General features: G+C 42.0%; 1 protein-coding gene across 4 annotated transcripts in view; it reads right to left on the bottom strand.

Moving 5' to 3' along the window:
* CCDC171 (coiled-coil domain containing 171) overlaps positions 1–24,324 on the bottom strand; it is a 608,461-nt gene that overhangs the window by 350,477 nt on the left and 233,660 nt on the right. For all 4 annotated transcript variants that reach the window (XM_033920389.1, XM_033920380.1, XM_033920408.1 and 1 more), the window contains exons 16-17: positions 19,841–20,345; positions 11,609–11,725 (exon numbers count right to left, since the gene is read on the bottom strand). In XM_033920389.1, the coding sequence (XP_033776280.1) occupies positions 11,609–11,725; positions 19,841–20,345 (622 nt within the window). The remainder of the gene's footprint in view (positions 1–11,608; positions 11,726–19,840; positions 20,346–24,324) is intronic.

Genomic DNA, 24,324 nt, shown 5'->3' with positions numbered 1-24,324 from the left:
GCTTTTAATCCAGTTTGTCACTTTAGGGCCCATACCGAATGCACTCATTTTATTTATCAATCGCCTATGCGGAACTATGTCAAAAGCTTTACTAAAGTCCAAGTACACTACATTTAGCGCTCCTCCCATATCCAACTGTTTGGTCACCCAGTCAAAGATATCAATCAGATTCATCTGACAAGACCTACCTCTCGTAAAACCATGCTGCCTCAGATTCTGCAGTCCATTCAGTTCTAGAAATCTCACTATCCTCTGCTTAAGAAGCATTTCTATTAGTTTACTCACTAACAAGGTCAGACTAACCGGCCAGTAATTCCCAACCTCCTCCTTACTTCTGCTCTTCTGCAGAGGGACCACATTTGCCCTTCTCTAGTCATCCAGAACCACAACAGACTCTAAGGAAGCATTGAAAAGATAAGACAAAGGAGCCGCCAGAACTTTTCTAAGTTTCTTGAGTACCCTCAGATGTATCCCATCAATCTCCATCGCTTTGCCTATTTTTAATTTAGCTAGCTCCATACAAACACAGTCTTCTATGAATCTCTCCCAGTCTATCACAACATTCCATTTGATTTCGGTCACTTCATTCATGAATACAGAACAGAAATAATTGTTAAGCAGTTCAGCCTTATCCTCATCAGTTTCTGCATATTTGCCCCCTTCACCCTTGAGCCTCACTATGCCATTTTCATACTTCTTCCTATCACTTATCTAAAAAACATTTTGTTCCCCAATTTTACCATATCAGCCATCTTTTCTTCCATTTGCATCTTTGCTTTTCTGACAGTTTTTCCCGCTTCTCATAGCTTTTCCACATATTTTTGCCTGTCATCCTCTTTGTAAGACGTCTTGTAATTTATGAAGGCTAACCTTTTTTCTCTAACCTTTTCAGCTACTATATTTGAGAACCAAAGCAGAATTCTTTTCCTTTTACCTTTATGTACTTTCCTAACATAAAAGTTTTGTTGCCTTTAGAATACCTTTTTTCAGTTTCACCCACTGCTTTTTTATTTCATTCAGCTGTTCCCATCCAACTAATTCCTCTTTGAGGTATTCCGCCATCTTGACAAAGTTAGTTCTTTTGAAGTCTAGAACCTTCAAACTTGAGTAAGTTCTCGCTGCCCGCATTTTAATATTGAACCTCACCGTTCAGTGATCACTAGATGCCAAATGATCACCCACCATAACCTCAGAAATACTTTCCCTGATTGTAAGCAGCAAGTCCAGAATAGTTCTATCCCACATGGGTTCCATTGCTAATTGCTGGAACAATTCTTCCTGTAGGAAACCAAGATCTCCTTGCTTCTAAATGACCCGCAGCAGGGACAGTCCAATCAATGTTCAGTATATTAAAATCATCTATCAGCAGTACTTCCCCTTTCCTAGCTATCTTTTGAACATCCTTAATTAAATCTGTCTATTTCTTCTGTGAAAAAGGCTATATATCATACCAATGTAAATACATTTTCTATTTCCTCTTTCCAGATTAACCCACAGCGCTTCTTCTTTACTCCCTACATCTTGCAATTCTGTCACTTTAATATTATTATTAACATATGTTACTTCTCTGCCTTTTTTACCTACCCTATCCCTACTGAATAAATTATAGCCAGGTATAACTATATCCCAATCATAGTTTTCTGTAAAACATGTCTCCATGACTGCCACTAAATCCAATTCAGCTTCTACCATCAGAGCCTCTAGATCTGGAATTTTGTTTCCCATACTATGGACATTGGCATACATTCCAGAGTTATTAATTATCTTTGGGTATTTTATACCCATCCCCAGTCAATTTAGTATAAAGCCCTCTTCAGTACATTAGCCAATCTGTTATTAAGAACATAAGAACATAAGAAGCGCCATCTCCGGAACAGACCCTAGGTCCATCAAGTCCGGCGATCCGCACACGCGGAGGCCCCGCCAGGTGTACCCTGGCATAGTTTTGGTCCCCATATCGCTCCAAGCTTCTCATAAAGAGAAGTGCATCTAGCCTACCCCTACCCATGTCACTTCATGCCACTCATAAGGAGATGTACATCTAACTTACCCTTAAATCCTAGAATGGTGGATTCCGCAATTACCTCTTCTGGGAGAGCATTCCAGGTGTCCACCACTCGTTGTGTGAAGCAGAACTTCCTGATATTTGTCTTGAACTTGTCCCCTCTTAGCTTTAGCCCATGTCCTCTTGTCCGTGCCACATTGAACATTGTAAATAACGTTTTTTTCCTGCTCTATTTTGTCGATTCCTTTCAGTATTTTGAATGTCTCGATCATATCCCCTCGTAGTCTCCTTTTCTCAAGGGAGAACAACCCCAGTCTCTTAAGTCTTTCCTCGTAATCCAGGTTCTCCATACCTTTCACCAGCTTTGTTGCTCGTCTCTGCACCCTCTCTAGCAGTATGATATCCTTCTTTAGGTATGGAGACCAATGCTGGACACAGTATTCCAAGTGTGGTCTGACCATCGCTCTATAAAGCGGCATTATGACTTTCTCCGATCTACTCGTGATTCCCTTCTTTATCATGCCTAGCATTCTATTTGCGTTCTTTGCTGCCGCCGCACATTGCACCAACGGCTTCAGTGTCCTATCGATTATTACTCCCAGGTCCTTTTCCTGTTCAGATTTTCCCAGAGTTGCACCTGACATACTATACTTGTGTTCCTTATTTTTTCTGCCTAAGTGCATCACTTTGCATTTTTCTACATTAAATTTCATCTGCCATTTATCTGCCCAATTCTCCAATCGGCTCAAGTCACTCTGGAGTTCTTCACTGTCCTTCTCCGATTTGATGGCCCAGCATAGCTTTGTGTCATCTGCAAACTTGATGATCTCACTGGATGTTCCATCCTCTAGGTCATTGATGAAGATATTAAATAAGATGGGCCCAAGTACCGAGCCCTGGGGCACACCGCTAGTCACATTTTCCCAGTCCGAGAACTTCCCATTTATGCCCACTCTCTGCCTTCTGTTCTCCAGCCATTTGCCTATCCATCTTAGTATATCTCCTTCTATTCCATGACCCTGCAGTTTCCTGAGGAGTCTTACATGTGGAACTTTGTCGAATGCTTTCTAAAAATCCAAGTATATAATATCCACTGGTTCTCCATTATCAATTTGTCTGTTCACTGTCTCAAAAAATTGAAGTAGGTTCGTCAAGCATGACTTCCCTTTCCTGAATCCATGTTGGCTGGCTTTCATCAGGTCGTGTGTGTCTAGGTGCCGGGTTATGCTATCCTTGATCAATGCATCAACCATCTTCCTAGGGACCGACGTGAGACTCACAGGCCTATAGTTGCCCGGTACTCCTCTTGATCCTTTTTTGAATATCGGCGTGACGTTCGCTATCTTCCAGTCATCTGGTATCTGCCCTGTTTTGATTGACAGATTGGCAAGTTTTTGGAATAGTTCTCCGATTTCCACTTTTAGCTCTTTCAAGACTCTCGGATGAATTCCATCTGGTCCAGGGGATTTGTCGCTTTTGAGTTTGTCGATCTGGCGGTATATCTGGTCCAAATCCACGTCTACTGTGGTAAGGCTGTCCTCTGTTACTCCTTTGAACACTTTCACTGCTTCTGGAATTGTTGCAGTGTCTTCCTTTGTAAAGACAGACGCAAAGAATGAATTTAGTCTGTCTGCGATTTGTTTGTCTTCCTTGATGTACCCTTTCCTTCCCTGGTCATCCAGCGGTCCCACCGCCTCATTTGCGGGTTTTCTCCCTTTCACGTACTTGAAGAAGGGCTTGAAGTTTTTGGCCTCCTGCGCTATTTTCTCCTCATAGTCCTTTTTGGCATCCCTCACTGCCCTGTGACACTTCTTCTGATCACCCTTGTGTTTGTTCCAAGTTTCAATTGTTTTCGTGCGTTTCCATGCTTTGAAGGAGTCCTTATTTTCTTTTATGGCTTCCTTCACCTCTTTAGTAAGCCACGCCGGCTCTCTTTTGCCTTTGGTTTTCTTTGCTTTGGATATCCTCGGAATGTAGAGGCTTTGTGCTTCCGTGATAGTATTTTTCAGAAGGGACCATGCCTGTTCTACCGTTTTGACTTTGCCCATTTTTTTCTTGATCCGTTGTTTCACCATGGCTCTCATGCTATCATATCTTCCCCTTTTGAAGTTTAAAGTTGTGGTTGAGGTTTTGGTACTTTTCCCCTTCCCGACATCGAGTCTGAAGTTGATCATGTTGTGATCGCTCGTCCCTTCTTTGATAGATGGACACTATCTCTGCTGAGCAGTTCTTAGAAAATCATTCCATGGTCTAGGTCTAGGCAAATATTTAAGAGAAACTTGTTTTTCATCAGGTGAGATCATTGCAAAACACACTTCGCTAGAGCTTATCACCTCTTAACTTTATAGCATGTCACTCATTCCAGAGCTTCCTTTCAAATGAAAGAGACTTGCTTCATCTGCATTTATTGTCACAGGTATTTAAACGTCTCTATCATATCACCCCTCTCTCACCTTTCCTTCAAAGTATATATATTAAGATCCTTAAGTCTGTCCCCATATGCCTTATGATGAAAACCACCGACCATTTTAGTAGTCTTCCTCTGGACAGACTCCATCCTGTTTATATCTTTTTAAAGATGCAGTCACCAGAATTAAACCCAGCATTCTAAATGAGGTCTCACCAGAGTCTTATAAAAGGGCATCAAAACCTCATTTTTCCTACTGGCCATACCTCTCCCTACACACCCTAGCATTCTTCTAGTTATCGCCGTTGACTTTTCAACTTGTTTGACCATCTTAATATCAAGACATACTATTACACCTAAGTCCTGATCCTGTGTCATATATAGAAATTTTTTACCCCCTAAACTGTACAATTCCTTTGGGATTTTGCAGCGCAAATGTATGACATTGCATTTCTTAGCATTAAATCTTAGCAGGTCACAGTAGCAGAAAAAAGACACCGGGGTTGGCAGCCTATGTAAATCGCTACCATCGGTAACTTCTGAAATGCAAATAAGGTAGATTCTGTGGCAGCAGCGGGGGGGAGGGGAAGGAGAGATGCTGGTCAGGAGGGAAGGATAGATGCTAGGGTAAGGGTGCGGTGGAGACAGCAGCTGAAGCTCCCAATTAAAGGAGAGATTCAGAAGAGAAAAATAAACACTTGCCACTCCCTAAAGAGTGCCTCCTGAGGCCCCTGCCTCAGTTGATCTCATTATAGGGCAACCCCTGTTTTTAATTACTACTTTTGAGAACTAAGGTGGCCATCTTTTCCTCTTATATTTACTTACTTTCCTTACAAAATGGTTTCTTGCCCTTATAATAGCTCCTTTCAGTTTTGCCCACTGCTTTCCTACTCCTTCCAGAAGCTCCCATCCAGACAACAATTCATTGATGTAATCCCCTATCTGCACAAAGTTCATTTTTTTAAAGTCTAGAACCTTTACTTTTGAATAAGCCCTCTCTACACCTGTCTTAATATTTAATCACACCATACAGTGATCACTGGATGCCAGATTATAACCCACAGTAACATTAGAAACACTTTCCCCATTTGCAAATATTAAGTCCACTATGGCCACATCTCACATTGCCAACTGCTGGAACAGCTCCCCTTGTAGAGAATCCAGGATCTCCCTACTTCTAGAAGCAGGGCAGGATTATTTTGTCGAGGGCCGCTAGGCACACAAGTCCACTGGGCCCCCCTGCCCCAACCCTTCCACACCCTACCATGCCCTGCCCCCTTCCACACCCACTGCCCTACCCCCATTTATTTACCCATTTTCTTATTTACTTATTTCCACTTTATTTCATTTATTTTAAAATTCAAAACAAGCAACAAAGATTACCATATCAGTGCCATATCAGTGCCAGTGCAACCTCCAAACATCTCTGAACAAATTTCCCCTTCTTTCCTAGAGGAAGAGATCTTCAGCTGGCTGAATTTGGATAGGAGGCATGGGGGGAAGAAAATTTAGTGCCTGCCATTTTATTGGACTAATACATTTCTCAGTTAGCTTTCAGAGGTTAAAACATAAGGACATAAGAAATGCCGCTGCTGGGTCAGACCAGTGGTCCATCATGACTAGCAGTCCGCTCACGCGGCAGCCCTTTTGGTCAAAGACCAGTGCCCTAACTGAGACTAGCCTTACCAGCGTACGTCCTTGTTCAGTAGGAACGTGTCTAACTTTGTCTTGAATCCCTGGAGAGTGTTTTCCCCTATGATAGCCTCCAGGAGAGCGTTCCAGTTTTCCACCACTCTCTGGGTGCAGAAGAACTTCCTTACATTTGTATGGAATCTATCCCCTTTCAACTTTAAATAGAGCCCTCTCGTTCTCCCTACCTTGGAGAGGGTGAATAACCTATCCTTATCTACTAAGTCTATCCCCTTCAGCATTTTGAATGTTTCGATCATGTCCCCTCTCAATCTCCTCTGTTCGAGGGAGAAGAGGCCCAGTTTCTCTAATCTGTCACTCTACGACAGCTCCTCCAGCCCCTTAACCATTTTAGTCGCTCTTCTCTGGACCCTTTCGAGTAGTACCATGTCCTTCTTCATGTACGGCGACCAGTGCTGTATGCAGTACTCCAGGTGAGGGCACACCATGGCCCGGTACAGCGGCATGATAACCTTTTCCAATCTGTTCTTGATTCCCTTCTTTATCATTCCTAGCATTCTGTTCGCCCTTTTCACCGTCGCTGCACATTGTGTGGACGGCTTCATCGACTTGTCGATCAGAACTCCCAAGTCCCTTTCCTTGGAAGGCTCTCCAAGTACTGCCCCGGACATCCTGTATTCGTGCATGAGATTTTTGTTACCCACATGCATCACTTTACACTTGTCCACATTGAACCTCATCTGCCATGTCGATGCTCATTCCTCGAGCCTGGTTATGTCACGTTGTAGGTATTCGCAATCCCCCTGTGTCTTCACTACTCTGAATAAGTTTGTGTCGTCCGCAAATTTAATCACCTCGCTCGTCATACCTATGTCCAGATCGTTTATAAAGATGTTGAAGAGTACGGATCCAAGCACCGAGCCCTAAGGCACCCCACTGGTGACGCTCTTCCAGTCTGAGTATTGCCTATTTACCCCCACTCTGTTTCCTATGCTCCAGCCAGTTTTTAATCCACGTGAATATTTCACCCTCGATTCCATGGCTCGCAATTTTTCAAAGTAGTCGTTCATGTTGAACCTTGTCGAGCGCCTTCTGAAAGTCCAGATATACAATGTTGACTGGGTCGCCCTTATCTATCTGCCTGTTTACTCCCTTGAAGAAGTGCAGCAAGTTTGTCAAACAAGATCTGCCTTTGCTGAAACCGTGCTGGTTAGTCCTCATCAGAGCGTGCCCTTCAAGGTGATCAATGATGCGGTCCTTTATCAGTGCCTCTACCATCTTTCCCGGTACCGAGGTCAGACTCACTGGTCTGTAGATTTCCGGATCTCCCCTCGAACCTTTTTTGAAGATCGGCGTAACATTCGCCACCTTCCAGTCCTCCGGAATCTTTCCTGTTTTGATCGACAGATTGGCTATTAGTTGAAGTAGTTCGGCTATGGTCCCTTTCAGTTCCTTGATGACCCTCGGATGGATGCCATCCGGTCCCGGGGATTTATCGCTCTTAAACCTATCAATCTGCCTGCATACCTCCTCTAGACTGACCGTCAACCATGTCAGTTTCCCGTTTTCGCTTCCAGCATATAGCCTGATGGGTTCCGGTATGCTGTGTATATCCTCTTTGGTAAATACAGATGCAAAAAAATGCATTCAGTCTATCAGAGATTTCTTTGTCCTCCTTTAGCGCTCCCTTTATTCCTTGGTCATCCAACGGTCCCAACGCTTCCTTCGCGGGTCGTTTTCCTTTAATATATCAAAAGAACGGCTTGAAGTTTTTTGCCTCCTTGGCTATTTTTTCCTCATAGTCTCTTTTTGTCACTTTTACCGCCTTATGGCACCTGCGTTGGTGTTGTTTGTGCTTATTCTAGTTTTCATCCATTTTTTATCTTTTCCATTCCTTAAACAAGGTTTTTTTTGTATTTGATCGCTTCCTTAACCTCTACAGTGAGCCACATCGGTTCTTTATTCTTTTTTCTCTTTGATCCTTGATCCCTTGTTCATACGTGGTATATATAGATTTTGCGCCTCGGTGACCATATCCTTAAAAAGAGACCAAGCTTGCTCCAGCGTTCTTATAGTGTTTATCTTCTTCTTAATTTTCTTCCCCACCATGCGTCTCATCCCTTCGTAATTTCCTTTTTGGAAGTTTAGGGGCGTGGCCGTCATTTCGCCCCTATTTTCAGGTAGAAGCGTATCATATTGTGATCACTGTTTTCCAGCACCCCTTCTACTTCTACATCCTGTGCCGGTCCTCGCAGCTCATTTAGAACTATGTCTTAGAATTGTGTTTCCTCTTATGTTTTCTTTGACAAGTTATTCCAGGAAGCTATCACCCACAGTTTCTAGGAACTTGGTCTCTTTAGCACAGCCGGAGGTGCCTAGGTTCCATTCCATCCCTAGATAGTTGAAGTCGCCCATAACAACTGCATTGCCTCCCTTGCAATTGCGTTCAATCTCATCCGTCATTTCTTCATCAATTTCTTCGGACTGCCCTGTGGGTCAGTAGTAGATGCCTATCCTCATTTCTGATCCATTTGTTCCTGGAATTTTGATTCATAGAGACTCTAACTTATCTATCCATTGTCAATTCCCTCTTTGACGTATATGGCAATGCCTTCCTTTTGAGCCATTCTGTCTCTGCAGTATAGTTTGTATCCCGGTAGCACTGTGTCCCAGACATTTTCATCAGTCCACCATGTTTCCGTGATGCCGATAATGTTAATGTCATCCTTTTGTGTCACAGCTTCTAGTTCACCCATCTTATTTCTAAGGCTCCTTGCATTCGTGTACATACACTTGAGTTTGCAGCCTGTTCCCTACTTGCCTATCCTTCCCTCTTGTGTCTCTTTTGGTCTGTCCTGTCCGTGATCTGGTGAGTCCTCCCCTCCATCTTCCTGCACGATATCCTACGGGTATACCAGTTCCCGAATCATCGACTCTCTCTCTCAGTCGACTGTCGGCTTTCCCCTTCTTTCCAGTTTAAAAACTTCTCAACTTCTCTCTTAATGTTGCTTGCAAGTATCCTCATTCCGTCTCTGCTGAGGTGGAGTCCGTCCTTCCTGAATAGCTTGCTCTTCCCCCAGAACGTTGTCCAGTTGCGCACGAAGTGGAATCCTTCTTCCTCACACTAGCGCCGCATCCACACGTTGATTGCTTGCAGCTCCATCTGTCAGGTCAGTAAACTATACTGCTGTTATAGTATCCCTGTCCTGACCTGAGAAAAGGAGTTATGGTCTCTGAATTAGTTAAAAAAAGTATTAAAATTAGTCCAATAAACAGTATCACCTTATTTCCATTTTCTATTAATAAACGATTGGCAACACAGCTACAATAATATTTTATCCTAAAGAATAAATAAATAAAACAAATAGAAATGTTTTTCTACCTTTGTTGTCTGGTTTCTCCTTTCCTCATCTTCTCATCATTCTCTTACTTCTATCCACTGTCTGCCCTCTCCATCCAGTGTCCATCCAGTGTCAGCCCTCTCTCTCTTCCATATGGCATCTTCCCTCTTTTTATTTCTCTTCAATAAACTGTCTATCCTGTGCCTTTTCTCTCCTTTGTACATGATTCATCTCAGCTTCACCCCCCTCTCCATTTTTCTGGTCTGGCATCTCTATCTCCTTTCCTTCCCTCCTCCCATGCCCTAGCATCTTTCTCCTCTCCTTCTCTTCTATCTATCCCTCCCCCTCCATGTTCTGGCATCTCCTCTCCTTCCTTTCCCTCTGGTCTGGCATCTATCTCCTTAGTTTCCTTTTCCTCTCCCATGCCCTGGAATCTCTCTGCTCTCCTTCTCTTCCATCTGTCCTTCCATTATCTGGCTTCCCCTTCCTTCCTTTTTCTCTCTCCCTTCTTCCTTTATCCTGGTCTGGCATCTCCCCCTCCCCCTCCATTGTCTGGTATCTCCTTTCTTTCTTTCCCCTCCCTCCCATGGTCTTGGCATCTCTCGTTCCCTCCTCTCCCTTCCCTGGTCTTCCTTCTCCCTCCTTCCCTCTCTCTCCCCAATTGGGTGCAGCAGCATTTCTCTTCCCCCCCATCTCACACACCCATTAGCAGCGCACAAATTATTTTCTTTCCTTTGGGCCACCGATTGCCTGCCCGAAAACATTAGGGGGACCAACGGTGTTAGAAGGCAAACAGACTGTCCAGGTATCTCTTCCAGGGCAGGTGTTGGGGGCAGCAAACAGGGAGGGGGCCCCCTACTATGTGGTGAGGTGATGTAAGCTTCCATCCCTTCAACTTCCTCACTGCCCTCTCTCCCGCTGCAGTCGCAGCCTGTGAGTAACTTGAACCCATGTCATGGGGCTGCTCTAATACTGTGTGTGCCTACTACCCTTCTCCTCCGAAACAGGAAGCTACATTTCAATAGTTCACATTTTTGAATTGGCAGAAAGACAACAAAGGTTGTCTCTTTAAGTGTCTCCATTGTTATATAAATACTAAATTGAGGACCTGCATGTGGCACTATTAGAGCACAACACAATTCTACTAGAGAATGGCACGGGGACAAAATTTATCATCGTTCCCGCCCCGTCCCTATGAGCTCATCCCCATCCCTGCCCCGTCCACGTGAGCGCAGTCCCCATCCCTGTGAGCTCAGTTCCCGTTCCTGCCCTGCAAACTGTCAGATCCCATCCGCATAAGCCTCAAATAGTTATGATTTTAAACAACTTATTTTATTAAAGTATAAAAAGAGACAGTATTCTGTACAATTGTCATTTTATAAACACAAATAATACATAGCAAGGATCAACAATACCCCCTGTCTCCCCTCCCTTTCACAAATATCCCCTCCATTATTGTGAAGACTGAACAAACCAAATTACTACAGAATGCTACATAGAAAAATAAAGCTAACAGAATACTTCAGTCACACATGGCAGTCTCTGACTACCTCCTGGTCAGAGAGAGAGCCCTAAGCCAGCTAGAAGCTAAAGAAGCACAGCCTGGGCTTTGCGGTCCTTAGTTATGTCTAATACCAGCTCTAGCAGGATACATATTTCAAACCTGAAATATTCTAATCACAAAATATAAAATAAATTTTTTTTTCTACCTTTTGTTGTCTGGTAATTTTATTCTTCAAATCACATTGGTCTCAGGCTTTGGTTTTGGGTTCCTTCTGTCTTCATAATGGCATGGCTGGCTGCTGAAGGTAAAATAGGTGCAAGAGGAGCTGGGGAGGAGATGCCGAGTCTGATACAGGCGCAATTTTTTAACCACAGGAGCAAGACTTTTCACCGCTCCTGCGGGCCGGTGAAAGGTCTTGTCCCCATTCCCACAGAGCAGTGAAAGGTCTTGTCCCCATTCCTGTGGTAAACCAGTTGCAAATGTCTCTATTTCTGCAGATTTAATGCAGTGACCACGGTTTACCATGGTAAATTGCCCCGTGTCATTCTCTATTCTCTACCTCTACCTACATATGAATCAATTGATGATACTTATTAAGGAAATACATAACACTGTAGATAATGGTGAACCTTACCACACACACTTTACATGCTCACATTCAAATAAGCAATATTGTAAATGGCGAAAAAAGAAACTATTACCTTTTTTATAAATGACTTCCTGTAGATCAGATATAGAACTCAGTATTGCAGCAAGAAGATCTGAACTAGTGAACCAGTTTAAAGCTTCATGACTATAATTTTGCTCCTTTTGGTATCCTATTGAAAACAGAAAAAAAACCCACATTGTAAATGTTTTAAAACTGAACAATACATATTTAAGAAGTATGGTGCATAATTAAAGCTGTTTAAAATAAAATATGCACTTAATCCTACATTTGCTACATACTCGTAACTCGTGAAAGTCAAAACAAAGCATTTATCATTTATTAAAATTTTATATATCACTCGATTTAATCAGATCTTGGGAATTTACTATTCAATAAAATAAAAAAAATAAAACAAATGGAACTCTATATATAAAATAGGAAAGACCTTATACAGTCATATCGGATATCAACATATAACATAACAAACTATCATGCTGTCCTCAAAGTATTCTTTCTTCATTAACCGCCCCCCCCCCCCTTTTACAAAACTACGATAACAGTTTTTAGCGTAGGCTGGCGCGTTAAATGCTCTGCGCTGCTTTTGACACTCAGAGTTGATAGTCAGGTCCATGGTCAAATAAAGGCCTAGAGAGCCCTTTCAGACGATTATCAGGTTCCAGGATGGATGGGGCTAGCAAACCAGAGGCTGCAGCCTTACAGCACTCTTAAAGAATCTTACAACATCCAGGCAGAGAGACAGAATATCTGGCACCCTGGGACCTGAAACAGGGGTTCAGCTACTTGAACTTTCAGGGAGGAAACCACCAGCCCATATCCAGAGCTACTTGAAAAAAGAACAGGACAGCTGACACCGAATCTGTGGCAGGGTCCAGCTGTTCCTTGTGGCACTAACATTTGAAGATATCCCATGCCTTGGTGTACGCTGCGAATGTGGCAAGTTTCTTGGCTCTCAAAAGAGTGCACACAACCAGATCAGAGTAGCTCTTCCGGTTCAAAGTCGAGTGCTCAAGAGCCATTATGCGAGACCAAAGCACTCCAGATCTTGCAGGATAATCGGACCTTGAGAGAGGAGCCCCTAGAAGGGCTGAAACCTCAGAAGGGGATTGTTCTGATAACACTCGAGGTCCACATACCATGGGTGCTGGGGCCAGTCTGAAGCCACTAGGATAACCTGTCCCTGATGCCTGGCCACTTTTCTCAGGACTCTCCCCACCATGGGCCAGGAAGGGAAAATGTACTGGAGTTCATCCACAGGCCAAGGCTGAACCAGTACATCGATCCTGTGCTTCCACATCTGCAGCTGAAGAATCACACCACTTTCTTGTTTCTCACCGTCACCATGAGGTCACATGCAGGGCTGCTCCAATGGTTGACAATGCTCTGAAACACCTAAGGCGAGAGAGACCACTCTCCCAGATCCAGAGTGTCTGCTCAGAAAGACTGCCTGTACATTTTTCATTCTGGAGTGAATCGCAGTAATGGCCAGAAGATGAGTCTCTGCTCAATGGAAGAGAACTTGCGCCTCCTTCTGGAGGCCGAAACTCTGGGTGCCTTCCTACTGTAAGCCATCGCTGTGGCATTGTCTGAAAACACTGACCGCCTTGCTTGCCAACCAGGGCTGAAACCGAATCAGTATCAACCAGATGGCTCGGAGCTCCAGCCTGTTGATGGAGCAGTGGTGTTGCAATGGAGACCAATGCCCCTGCAATGGGTGTTCTTTGTAATGTGCTCCCCAGCCCAAGAAGCTGGCATCCAATATTAGCAAGGCCCAGGAGTCGATCCATAGAGGCATCCCTGATGCCGACAGAAGGCGAAGCCACCAAGCCAAGCTGCAGAGGGCCGCTGCCATCCAGGGCAGTTGAACATGCAGAGAGTCCAGCGCGAGAGAAGAGAGTGCTGCAAGGGATGCATATGCACTCTCACTCAAGGAATCACCTCTATCATGACTGCCATCAAGTCCAGAATCTGAAGATAATCCCAGGCTGACAGAGACTGTTGAGCCAGGAAAGCTGAGACTAGGTTCCCAAGTTTCAGTCTGTGTGCCTCTAGAACAAACACCCAGCCTTTCTCCGTGTTGAATCGGACACCCAGATACTCCAGGGAATGAACAGGCTGCAGTTGGCTCTTCAAGTTGACAATCCATCCCAGACTTTGAAGGGTCATCAAAACAGTCTGAACCACCCTCTCCACTTCTTCCTGCAAGGGGGCTCTGATGAGCTAGTCATCCAGGTAAGGATGGACAAGCAAACCCAGCTTCCAGAGAGGAGCTACCACTACAACCATCACTTTGGTGAAGGACCGAGGGGGCTGTAGCCAAACCAAATAGGAAAGCCTTGAACTGAAAATACTGTTCAGGACATGAAAATGAAGGAAGCGCCTGGGATCCGTAAATATTGGGATGTGAAGATATGCCTCCATCAAGATCAGCGCTGCCAGAAACTCCCCTGGCTACACTGAGGTGATAACCGACTAGAAGGTCTCCATAAAAAAATGAGGCACTTTGAGAGCCACATTAATGTACTTGAGGTCCAGGATCTGCCTCCAATCTTCTGACCCTTTCTTGGGCACGACAAAGTATATGGAGTATCTGATCTGCATCTTGTACACATTTGATTGCCTGAATGTTCAGCAACTTTTGGAGGATCACCTGGACCTGGACTGCTTTATTCCAGTCTACCTACTGGCGAGTCTACAAACAAGGCAGAGAGAGAATGGGCAAACTTCAACTTGTAGCAGTCCCTGATGACCTCCAAGACCTATTAGTCATTCGTGATAGCCTCCCATGCTTCCAGAGAGTCCTGCAGCCTGCCTCTGATCTTGCACGAAGAGACTAGAGACCTGGCATCATTGCAACGTCTTGGCTTGCCCACTTGGCAGGGAGGTAGAGCCCTGGGATTTTCTATTTCCAGAGAATCTCTGCAGTGGACTCTGACCCAGAGAAGAAAATGAACAAATGGCATGAGCCTCGAAAGGACCCATAGGCCTGCCCTTTAGAAGTCCTAGGTCTGCTTTCCAGGACAGGACAGTGATCCTGGACGCTAACCATTAGGTCATCCAACTCCTGGCCAAACAGTATATTGCCCCCGAAAGGAAGCCTGCTGAGCGTGGCTTTAGACATGGAATCCCCAAGCCCAATATCTGATCCACAAGATTCTGCAAGCAAACACAGAATAAGCTGAGACTTTGCCCACTACCCTCAGCAGATCATACAAAGCATCAGCCACATAGCCAGCAAGAGCTGGGAAGAAGGGTCAGAAGGTGTACCATCTGGGTTGAAACAAGAAATTTTACAACTTACACAGGATGGATTTGATGAAGGTAAAGTGACTAAATGTGAATTTCAATTTTTAAATCGAGATCAAACAACGATCCCTAAAATACACAAAAGTATACACAAACCCCCAGGGCACCCCATTATATCCTCCAATAATTCTGTCTTGGAGTTGTTACCCATATACATGGATTACTATTTAAAACCTTTAGTAGCACCAAGTCAATCATACATCAAAGATACTAGCCATTTTCTATCATGTTACAATCAGTGGATTTGAACAACCGGTCTATTATTATGGTTACTCTGGATATAGTATCCCTATATACTTCCCTCCCACAAGAGGCATGTTTGAATATAGCTCAGCAGTTATTGGACACGCGGAGTAGACCTATTCTAGTACACCTCTTTTGTATTTGTTTTTTTGGTAACACGCGGAGTAGACCATATCAATCAATGCCCTACTGATTTTCTGATGTCTTTATTGAAGATAACTTTGACAGAAAAAAATTTTCACTGATGGAAAACAATTATTTCTGCAGACAAAAGGGGTAGCCATGGGGGTTTACATGAAAAATTTTGAGGAAGTCTTTCTATATCACAGTGAATGGAACAAGTATATCCTAGGGTGGAAAAGATACATCGATGATGTTTTTATGTTATGGGAAGGAACTATTGATCAGTTAGAGCAATTTTTTGTTGGTTAAACACATATGATAACAATATTAAATTCACAATGAATTATTCGACAGAAGGAATTAATTTTTTGGATACCTGGATATCAATCCAAGATAATCTTTTACATTCTAGATTATATGTGAAACCAACTGATACTATTACAATACCAAAGTTGCCATCCAATAGCTCTAAAAAATAGTTTACCATTAGCCCAATTGGAGAATTTTCTCGGAAGTAAAAGATTTCAAATATTCCTCAAAAAAGCTAGCAAAGGATTTGAAAATTTGAGGATATCTATTGCACATAATAAGAAAACCATACCAATGAGCTAAATTCAACCATAGGGAGTGGTTGCTGCAACCCCTTGAATCTGTACAAGAGCAAGAAAATAATCAACAAAGACATACCTGTGCCTGTCAGTATAATGCATCCTCTCAGGAAATTACAGAAATCATAAGAAAACATTGGCTAATTATTCAAAAATCTCCATACTTTCAAGATTCCAAAATTAGAATAACATATACAAGAGCATGAAATTTGAAGGAAATATTGTATGTTAAACCAGATGGCAAGAGATCAAGAAAAATATATACAGGTCAACATACAATCTGTAGAAATTGTCAAATATGTTCTCTTACCATAACTGGAAACAGTTTTGTCAACCCCATTAATGACAGAACATATCGATTACAATATGTAACTAATTGCAAAAGCGATTTTGTAATTTACATGATAGTATGCCCTTGTTTAACCCTTTCAGGACCATAAGGATCGTAGGCCAATTTTTGTGGTTTTGACGACATTTTTATGGTAAAAAGGGCTTGCAGATGCCAAAAAATTGATTTTTTTTGTGAAATATCATTATTTTTATTTTAAAAAATCACACTTTTGGCTTATGGACAGTGTGGCAAGTGAATCTTCTCGTCAATCTAGCAACGACGCTAATGAATGAATGTCGGAACCAGTTTGTTTACATAAAGGCAGTATAATATGGAATCCGTACATATCAAATTTAGAACTGTAGACAATCCCAATCAAAATTTATAGGATTTTAAAGTTATGGGACAAATATGTCCCTTGGTCCTGAAAGGGTTAAAAATCTATGTGGGCAAAACTACTAGACCATTTAGGGTCTGCATGGCAGAACATAAGTCCTGCATACATCAACAGTGCAAAGAACGCCTTTAGTTGCACATTGTCTACAATATCGCCATACATTGAAATGTCAGGTTATCGATCAAGTACAGGAATCTATAAGAGGAGGGGGATAGGAGGAAAAAACTTTTACAAATAGAGCAGAGATGGATTTACCGTCTCCAGTGTTTACATCCAAAAAGTCTCTATACTACAATTAATTGGCAAACATTTTTTAAGCTTTTCAATATACTGTTAATATTATTGTGATGTCTTCAGATATTCCACTAAATTTCATAATCAATAATCTATCAAATATTTCATTAAGATATTAAAAAATAAGTTAATAAGCTAAAAATAGATTTGACTTACATTTATTCAACCTTTAATCTTCCTAAACAATTACATTACATAAATATCTTTGCTAAGTAATGAGGTTTTTTTTAAAAATTTTTACAAGAATAACTTTTTAATTAAAAATAGTTTCTAGCAAATAAATTAATGAAACAATGTTGAGTGGTTTTAACAAAGTTAATTAACTTTTAAATTTAATGTTACAATAGAATGCGGCTGTTGATAAAGATCAATGTAGTAGAGAGGGACTTCTTAAAGATCTCTAGAGCTAAAGGCATGTTAAAGGACGCCGGTGCACTGAATGTCAGTACATAAGAACGTGCATACGGAGGAGAACGTTAAAAAGCAGGCGTCTCCATATTGAAACTTGCTAGCAAAAAAAAATTTTTTAGCACTAGCAAGGAAGACACGTCTCTCTCCAGAGGATTCATTTTATAAGAATTCAGCGGTTTGCCGCTAGTAAGTAGCTTTATTTATTGTTACCATAGGCATTGGCACTTTAGTTATATCGACTGAAATTTTAGGACAGTTAAAGGCTTTATGCATTCAACCAGCGGGGTTTAGGAAAAAAGTTAAATAGTTGCTTTAGTGTAGTTGCATTGAAAGTGATTATAGGTTGAATTTCTAGCATGCCGTAAAGTTTCAACTCGGCAACAGATGAAACTAAAATTAAAACTAAAAGTTAAGATAAATTAGTAGAGTGCAGATTTCGAGAGAAATGTTTGGTAGGTAGGTGTTTAATTGGAATTGTCAGTACTTCCTTATAGCTTTTCCCAGTGTAACATTCCGTAATAGAGGGTTTATTTTCTCTTTCTTTTTAAATAGTGATTGCTAAAAGGAAAGTGCAATAAGATTTAACTACAGCAAATCTCCTGATGAAGCTCCTAACAAAGTGAAACAGACGCTCCGTTGAGCACAAGACCATAAAGAGCGAAATAAAAGCATCAATGACCCAGCTACGATTTATGAATATCAGCTGAGCCATTTTTATATCTTTCCAATATAGCTAAGAACTGCCAGCACTATCGTCACAGCAGTACCATATAAGCTAAGTATCTTAAGCTCTATATAATAAGTAAGCTTTTAATAAACAACAATTTGAGTCATGAATTGAAAACAACAGTACTATCTTGAGTGGCAGCTGACAGATTTCTATCACTTTAGGCATTAGTTAAAATAATACAAGAAAAGACCTAAAAGTAATTAATGCAAAAACAGAGTGTCAAAAGAAAGGCAATTAAGACCAGTGATAGTTCACAATAGGTTGTCTGGATAGAATCATTTCCAAATTCAGACAACTGTGAACACTTGAGGTCTTTCAGCCTAGAAAAAAACATAACCCCTACAGTCTATATATATATATAATTATATATACACACACAATATTATACAAAAGAACAGTAGGTTTTGTGTTAAAGAACTCTCTTTTATACATCAATGTTCAAGGAACATTTGTAATTAAAGCAATGTCACATAGGGCTCCTTTTACAAAGGTGCGCTAGTGTTTTTAATGCACACACCAGATTAGCACGTGCTATAGCGCGCGCTAGCCGAAAATCTACCGCCTGCTCAAAAGGAGGCGGTAGTGGCTAGCACGTGCAATTTAGCGCGCGCTATTCCACACGTTAAGGCCCTAGCGCGCCTTTGTAAAAGGAGCCCATAGTCTTCCGCAGAAGGAGGTCTCTGTTAGCAAATTTTGCCCATAAAAAGGCTTTGTGAATGACCTTTGAGGGGTAACCCCTGGCATGTAATTTTGAAGTTAATAATTTAGACTCCCAGTAAAATTCTAAAAATGGATGTACATATCCATCATATCTTTAAAAAATTGCCCTATAGGAAGGGCTTTTTTAACCTATGAGGATGACAGCTAGTGTATTGAAGATAGTTGGTTTTCTCTATATCTTTATGATGAAGTCTGAAATTAAGGCTATGCTCAAATTTCATTTCAACAGTGTCCAAAAAAGTAATCTTTTCAAAATCCCAAATCTGGGTGAATTTTATATTACTGTCCAAGGTGTTAAGCCAGGTAAAAATTTCCTGGAGCTCCTCTGGGGAGCCGGACCATATCAAAAAGACATCATCTATGAAACAAATCCAATTTTAACATACAGCTACTAATATAGTTATATACTCTGGACAGCTATCTGAAGATCTGTGAAATCCTACATTGAAAGCTTATAAGACATATACATTATTATGAATGTTTTCCATTTTGATATTGATTGGGTTGGAGTATTTGTATATCTGCACTTGAATTTCCAATCAATTTGATAGCCTAAAGTTTTCAGCAAAGTGACAATTTTATAAAGGCATTTTCAGGCCTACATGGCCAAATACACACATTAATGGCCTCTTGTACAATACCAACCAACGTAAAATTATGTTTCATGATATAATGGCATGCACTTTGCTTGAGAGCAGTGTAACTGTCAATGCTTGCAAAGTAGACAATTTCTATCCCCTTTGCTAGTATTTTATAAAGGCACATGTGTGCCCATGTCTCTTTATAAAATAGTGCCTAAGCAGGCTCCTACTTGCCCTTGTAAACCAAGAGCCCCGTTATAAAATTACCTTCTGATCACCTTTCAAAAAAAAAACCCAACTTAAACTAATTTCCATATTTTTTCTTCTAGGTGTTATTTGTGTAATTTTAATATTATCTTTCTTAATCCTTTTCTCTCAATAGTTGTAGCTCCTTTTCACTTGATTCTGTATGTTTTTTTTACATTGTAAATCACTTGTATTCTTGTGTGAAAGGCTATATATCAAATTTTAATAAACACGCACATTTCATTTCATATAATCACAAAAAACAGATCATCTTACTTGACAGATCATGATTTCTTCGAGATCCTCCCATGCACACTATAATTCCAGTGCCTTCCTTGAAGCCTTCCATCCAGGTGAAGAGAGAGCTACATGATCGACCCAAATGCTGAAATCTATTCACAGCCAGAACTACTATTACACCTTTCCGGAATATACGAATCATGCCTTGGAATTTTTTTGTATTTTTTCTGGTATCATCTTGTTTCTTTTTCTCTGCATCAGACAGAGCTTGTGCCAGTAACCTAATTTCCTGTTTCAGAACTTCACAGACATTGACTTGATCCTGGAGAAAATCTCTTTGAACAGACAAGGCACATGATCGGCTATACAAAGGGTAAAAAGCACCAGCTAATAAGGCACAAGCAGTCAATAGGGCTTTATGCTCATTTTGAGTATGTATTAATACATTTTTGATGTGAGAATTTTCAAAAGCCATCTTATCCTTTACTTTTTCAACATCCACTATCTTCTCCTTAGTTTTCTCTGCTGTCCCTTGAAATTTCTGTAATAAACCAACATAAATGAGTATTAAAATTATATAAGCATATTCTAACAAAGATTACTTAACCTAAAATCAATAATACTATGAATATAGCTTTTTAAAGGTAATTACAGCCTCCAAGGAATTTAGCAAATAAATTGACAATAACTAATAGGAAGCAATATTTTCAGCTGCAAATTGCCCTGAATAATTCACCAGCAAACTCAGAACTCTCTGAAATTTGGAAGACATCACCTCTTTAAATCTGGAAATAGAATGGACACTTGTTTAGCCAGCCCAAGAGCCCCGTTTTATTCCTCTTATTGAATATCTGAGAGGGAACAAAATAGCACCCACCACCTTTATTAACAGCATGCTACATAATTATTATAAAACTCTACACACAGCCGATCTAGATGCTCTTTTGAATAATCACCAATTTTAGTAGACATTCAATTGCCTGAATTATCTGAGAATTTAGCTTCTTTGAATGTGCCCCTCCATCCAAGGGAGATTCAATATACCATTAAACATATGGCATTGTTGAAGTCCAGACCTAGACAGTCTTCCAATAAGAGTTTTATATAATTTTTGGATCACCACCTACCTCCAGTTTTGTTTGCAGTTTACAAAGAGGTGCTCACAAATCCGAAGATCACAGAGGGGCGGCCATAGTGATTCCAATATTAAAACCAGATCGGGACACGGAGTTAACTAGTTCTTATAGACCAGTGGTTCCCAAACCTGTCCTGGAGGACCCCCAGGCCAGTCTGGTTTTCAGGATAGCCCTAATGAATATGCATGGAGCAGATTTGCATACCTGGCACCTCCATTATATGCAGATCACTCTCATGCATATTCATTAGGGTTATCCTGAAAACCCAACTGTCCTGGGGGTCTTCCAGGACAGGTTTGGGAACCACTGTAATAGACCAATATCTGTTAAATGTCAACATATGTTGAAACAATGTTTAAGTTTCCAAAGATACAAAAAAAACCTATCACACTGCATAGAACAATATGAAATCCAGCAAAACTATAACAATTCCCACAATACCCCACCCCCAAGATCTCCCACTTAACCCCCCCCCAACAAAACCCCAATAAACATAACGCACAGAGCAAGACAGGACTTGGACTCATAGCCACCTGAGAAAAGAGATCCCAATATCCCTACGAGGGGGAGAAGGAATAAAAAAGAGGAGGTGTTCCCCACACCTCCTGGTCTCCCGCACTACCAATCTGCCCACACCCAAGGTGCCATTATAAGAAGTTCCAAATGTTTTGTTAAATGTCAATGTAAAAATGTATACAAAAATTCTATACCACAGATTGCTAGGCATTTTACCCAGTTTGATAGGCTCTCATCAAGTGGGATTCATTAAGGGGAGAAATGCAATAGCAAATGCATGCCATTTGTTGCGTGCCATGGGGTCAGAATAAACAAGTTAAGTGGACTTCTCGCTCATAAGCTTTGATATTGAAAAAAGCTTTTGATAAGGTCTTATGGCTTTACCTGTGGGACATTTTATAATGCTTTGGTTTTCAAGGCCCTTTATTGGGCATGATTGAGCTCCTTTACCAGGAGCCTTGGACCCAAGTCCTGCTGAATGGTCTACATTCCTACAGATTTGATGTCCAGAGGGGCACATGGCAGAGTTGCCTCTTATCCAACTCTTTTTGTATTATGCAAAGAACTATTGGCCTTGAAGCTGGGGGGGCGACCCTGCTATTTTCAGGATACCAGTGAGGAGGCAGGAATTTAAACTAATCCTATTTACAAATGACCTTCTGTTAGCAGTTACAAGACTTCAGACCGCCTGCAGAAATTATTGGGACTAAATGCAGGATTTGGGCCAAACCTCAGGATTGTGGATTAATTATAAATTGGAAGCATTGAGTCTGACTAGAGACTTAAATCAGCATTGGCAGGGGAAAACTACCACTTACTTGGGTGGGAGAAAGGATGAAATACCTATGTCGGCAGATTCATAAAACTGTGTCAACACTTTACTCTTGTAATATCCCTAGGTTATTAACAGACAGTAAAGTTTTATGTGATGGATGTAACACCTCCCAATGTCATGGTGGGGACAAATATAGTTAGTAAAACTGATTTTAATGTCCAAGTGGATTTATGCATTCCATCATTTGCCCTTGATTGTTAAACTAAAAGATTTACAAGAATGGAATAATTAGAAATTTTGTATTGGGTGTGAAGAGGCCTCATGCCTCCCTTCGACAATTACAACTACCTCTTGGGACAGAGGTATGGGGCTACCAGACCTCAGAATTTATAATATTGCCTGCCATTTGAGATATGTAAGAGATTGGGTGTATCAGTCTTCAGAGTTCTATGTGGCTTATGTTCTTCTTTTTAGATATGGTCATCTGTCCAATATGGTAAAACAATGTCTTGATATGTATTATTGGGTTTGGAGTTACTTTATATCTACCTATCTTGGGTAATAAACATTTTATCCCAAGTTTATGGACACTGGGTGGACACAATGGGCTAATTCAACATCATGTGAAAAATGATGAATTTATATTATCCTATGAGATATTGAAGAGCGTACGTATTGAGAGTTTGAGACAGGAACCCATATTTACAACTTGAACATTATGTTCACTTACTGTTTCGAACTTGTCACATAGATTTTGATAAATCTGTATTTGATTAATATTGGCCTTTGCCTGCCTTATTCAAAAGGCTTGATGGGACATTATCATGAAGGTGTTAAGAAATCACTGAACAAAACACCTTTAACCTCGATTATAACCCAATGGACCAGAGATTTTGGGGGAATATAATGTGGAAAATCTCCTTAAGAGTATGCAAGAGAGCTCACGTTTAGCAAAAAATATTCACCTTCCAGACATGCAATATAAATTTCTTTCAAGAGCTAAAAAGATGGATTTCCCAACAGATGGAAGCTGGAGGCGGATTCATATAAACATTGATTTGAGAATGCCGACTCAAGTTTACTAAAATCATTTCTGCAAAGGTGGTTCTCAGAAGAGAAACAATAGCTTATGTGGCCACCAAGAAGCAGCAAGCCACTAGTGAGCTGCTGTATTTGAAAAAGCAATCCGAACAGTGCAAGCAGCATAGGATCATATCTCGGAGCCCAGTAAACAGGGATAATTTGTAGGCTGCTAGGATGGCTCTCAATGTTACGTTACACAAAAAGACTATTACGTAGATCACATGTGTGAAACACAAGGCTCGCGGGCCAAATCCGGCCCGCCAGGCCTTGCAATGTGGCCCGCACCGCGCTGTCATCACTGCACGCCGCTGCGTTCCATCACAATGACGCGCGGTGACATAGGAGGCTTGTGATCTCGCCGGCCGTACTTGCTATCTATCTCCCCCCATCGACCGCCCCCCCCCCCAAGACCCTCCGACCGCCCCCCCAGCCGACCCGCGACCCCCCTGGCCAACCCCCACAACACCCCCACCCCCCTTCCCCGTACCTTTCTGTAGTTGGCCGGACAGACGGGAGCCAAACCCGCCTGTCCGGCAGGCAGCCAACGACGGAATGAGGCCGGATTGGCCCATCCGTCTCAAAGCTCCGCCTACTGGTGGGGCCTAAGGCGCCTGGGCCAATCAGAATAGACCCGGGAGCCTTAGGTCCCACCAGTAGGCGGAGCTTTGAGACGGATGGGCCAATCCGGCCTCATTCCGTCGTTGGCTGCCTGCCGGACAGGCGGGTTTGGCTCCGGTCTGTCCGGCCAACTACAGAAAGGTACGGGGAAGGGGTGTGGGGGTGTCGTGGGGGTCGGCCAGGGGGGGTCGGAGGTTCTTGGGGGGGGCGGTCGATGGGGGGAGGGGGGTTTGCGTCGAGGGCAGGAGGGCCTGGGATCCCTCCTGCCCGTAATGTAGTGCGGGGTGGGGGTAGGGGGTCGCCGTGGTCAGGAGGGTTTGGGATCCCTCCTGGCCCGATATTGTCGGGGAGTTGGGGAATCGGCGGGGCAAGAGGGCTTGGACTTCTTTTTG

Source organism: Geotrypetes seraphini, chromosome 1, assembly GCF_902459505.1.
Source record: "Geotrypetes seraphini chromosome 1, aGeoSer1.1, whole genome shotgun sequence".
Lineage (NCBI taxonomy): Eukaryota > Metazoa > Chordata > Amphibia > Gymnophiona > Dermophiidae > Geotrypetes > Geotrypetes seraphini.
Note: the sequence above shows the minus strand (reverse complement) of the source record. Positions and strands in the feature narration are given on the sequence as shown.